The following is a 2382-nucleotide window of genomic DNA, read 5'->3' on the forward strand; positions in this document are numbered from 1 at the left end:
TGGGCCTGGAGAGGAGATCTGGGCCTGGAGTGGAGATATGGGCCTGGAGAGGAGATATGGGCCTGGAGTGGAGATCTGGGCCTGGAGTGGAGATACGGGCCTGGAGTGGAGATATGGGCCTGGAGTGGAGATACAGGTCTGGAGTGGAGATCTGGGCCTAGTGTGGAGATATGGGCGTGGCATGGACAGATGGGCCTGGAGTGGAGATCTAGGCCTGGAGTGGAGATATGGGCCCAGAGTGATGATATGGGCCTGGAGTGGAGATCTGGGCCTGGAGTGGAGATCTGGGCCTGGAGTGGAGATATGGGCCCGGAGTGGTGATATGGGCCTGGGGTAGAGATATGGGCCTGGAGTGGAAATCTGGGCCTGGGGTGGAGATATGGGCCTGCAATAGAGACATGGGCCTGGCATGGAGGGATGGGCCTGGGGTGGAGATCTGGGTCTGGAGTGGAAATTTTGGCCTGGAGTAGAGATATGGGCCTGGGGTGGAGATCTGGGTCTGGAGTGGAGATTTGGGTCTGGAGTGGAGATTTGGGTCTGGAATGGAGACATGGGCCTGGCATGGAGGGATGGGCCTGGAGTGGAGATATGGGCCTGGAGTGGAGATATGGGCCTGCAGTGGAGATATGGACCTGGAGTGGGGATACAGGTCTGGAGTGGAGATACAGGTCTGGAGTGGAGATACGGGCCTGGAGTGGAGATATGGGCCTGGGGTAGAGATATGGGCCTGGAGTGGAGATTTGGGTCTGGAAAGGCGACATGGGCCTGGCATGGAGGGATGGGCCTGGAGTGGAGATATGGGCCTGGAGGGGAGATATGGGCCTGGAGTGGAGATATGGACCTGGAGTGGAGATCTGGGTCTGGAGTGGAGATCTGGGCCTGGGGTGGAGATATGGGCCTGGAGTGGAGATCTGGGTCTGGAGTGGAGACATGGGCCTGGTGTGGAGATATGGGCCTGGAGTGGAGATCTGGGTCTGGAGTGGAGATATGGGCCTGGTGTGGAGATATGGGCCTGGGGTAGAGATATGGGCCTGGAGTGGAGATCTGGGTCTGGAGTGGAGATATGGGCCTGGGGTAGAGATCTGGGCCTGGAGTGGAGATATGGGCCTCGGGTGGAGATCTGGGCCTGGAGGGGAGATATGGGCCTGGAGCGGAGATATGGGCCTGGGGTGGAGATATCAGCGTGGAGTGGAAATATGGGCCTGTTGTGTAGATCTAGGCCTGGGGTGCAGATCTGGATCAGGAGGCCGGGTCTCTGCACAGCTGAGATCCCTGCTGCGGGGGCAGGTAGGCAGCCAGGGTGAGTTTACCTTCAGGCCAGCAAGGGCCTGGCTGCCCAGACACATAGTCCCATGGGGGCAGCACGGGAGGCCCTGGTTTGCCTGCAGATGGATCATCCACCATGATCTTTCTTTCCAGGGTTCTTCTTGGTCCAGAGGGCCTGTCCATACACGGGTGAGTCCTTCCCCAAACCTTAGGGTCTCATCTCCCCACCTAAGAGGATTTTCCTGAAACAGGAGGGAAGTCCTGTCAGAGAGTGTCTCATAAACTACGAAGGGGGGACCCTGGAGTGCTCGGCTCACACTTCTGACCTCGTCCTCTCTGGCCTTTCTTACCGTTGGCTGAGTCAAGCTCTGTGAAGACCGGGGTGAGCTTGGGGTGCTCCAAGCTGAGGTGTGCAGGGAGGAAGTGGTGTCAGCGACTGAGGAAGGGAGGGAAGCAGTGCTAGGAACAGCAGGTCCTCTGAGGACAAAGGTGTAACTCACACCCTCCAGTGTTTCCATGACGGTCAGGGCTGCAGTGTGGCTGCTGTCATTCTACCAGAAGAGGTGGGGAAACCATAGCCATGACCCTGACATTCCAAATCTTCTGATGGGGGTTCAGTTCATGCACTGGCCTGATATTCCATTCACAAAGGACACGCCCTCCATGCCGTGTCTACTTTGTGTTGTTTTATGTGAGCAATCTTGCAGTATTAAAATCTAGTAAGAGTCGCTTATTCAGCACTTGCTCAAAGTTCTCAGCTGACACTTTTCTTGTAGGGGGACGCCATGTCCATGCTGCATAGGTACTTCCTGTAGCCCTGGACACCCAGGTGTGGTAGGAGCCTTAGAAACATGGAAAGGGGAAGAATCTTCTGAGCACAGGGAGGGAGGGGCGACTCCACATCCTCCTCTCTAAGGCAGTGCCTCCTTCTCCCCCAGGTGATCAGGACAAGCCCTTCCTGTCTGCCTGGCCCAGCCCTGTGGTGCCTCAGGGAGGACATGTGACTCTTCGGTGTCACTATCGTGGTGGGTTTAACAACTTCACTCTGTACAAAGACGACAGAAGCCACATTCCCATCTTCCACAGCAGAATATTCCAGGAGAGCTTCCTCATGGG

The 2382-nt window shown here is 56.8% G+C and overlaps 1 protein-coding gene across 1 annotated transcript in view; it reads left to right on the forward strand.

Annotated features, from left to right (window-relative positions):
- The first annotated feature begins 759 nt into the window (after positions 1–759).
- LOC105551671 (killer cell immunoglobulin-like receptor 2DL1) overlaps positions 760–2382 on the forward strand; it is a 13395-nt gene continuing 11772 nt past the window's right edge. Inside the window, exons 1-3 of the mRNA XM_011997010.1 lie at positions 760–1300; positions 1420–1455; positions 2205–2291. Coding sequence (XP_011852400.1) covers positions 760–1300; positions 1420–1455; positions 2205–2291 — 664 coding nt within the window. The remainder of the gene's footprint in view (positions 1301–1419; positions 1456–2204; positions 2292–2382) is intronic.

Source organism: Mandrillus leucophaeus, unplaced genomic scaffold (assembly GCF_000951045.1).
Source record: "Mandrillus leucophaeus isolate KB7577 unplaced genomic scaffold, Mleu.le_1.0 Scaffold53, whole genome shotgun sequence".
Lineage (NCBI taxonomy): Eukaryota > Metazoa > Chordata > Mammalia > Primates > Cercopithecidae > Mandrillus > Mandrillus leucophaeus.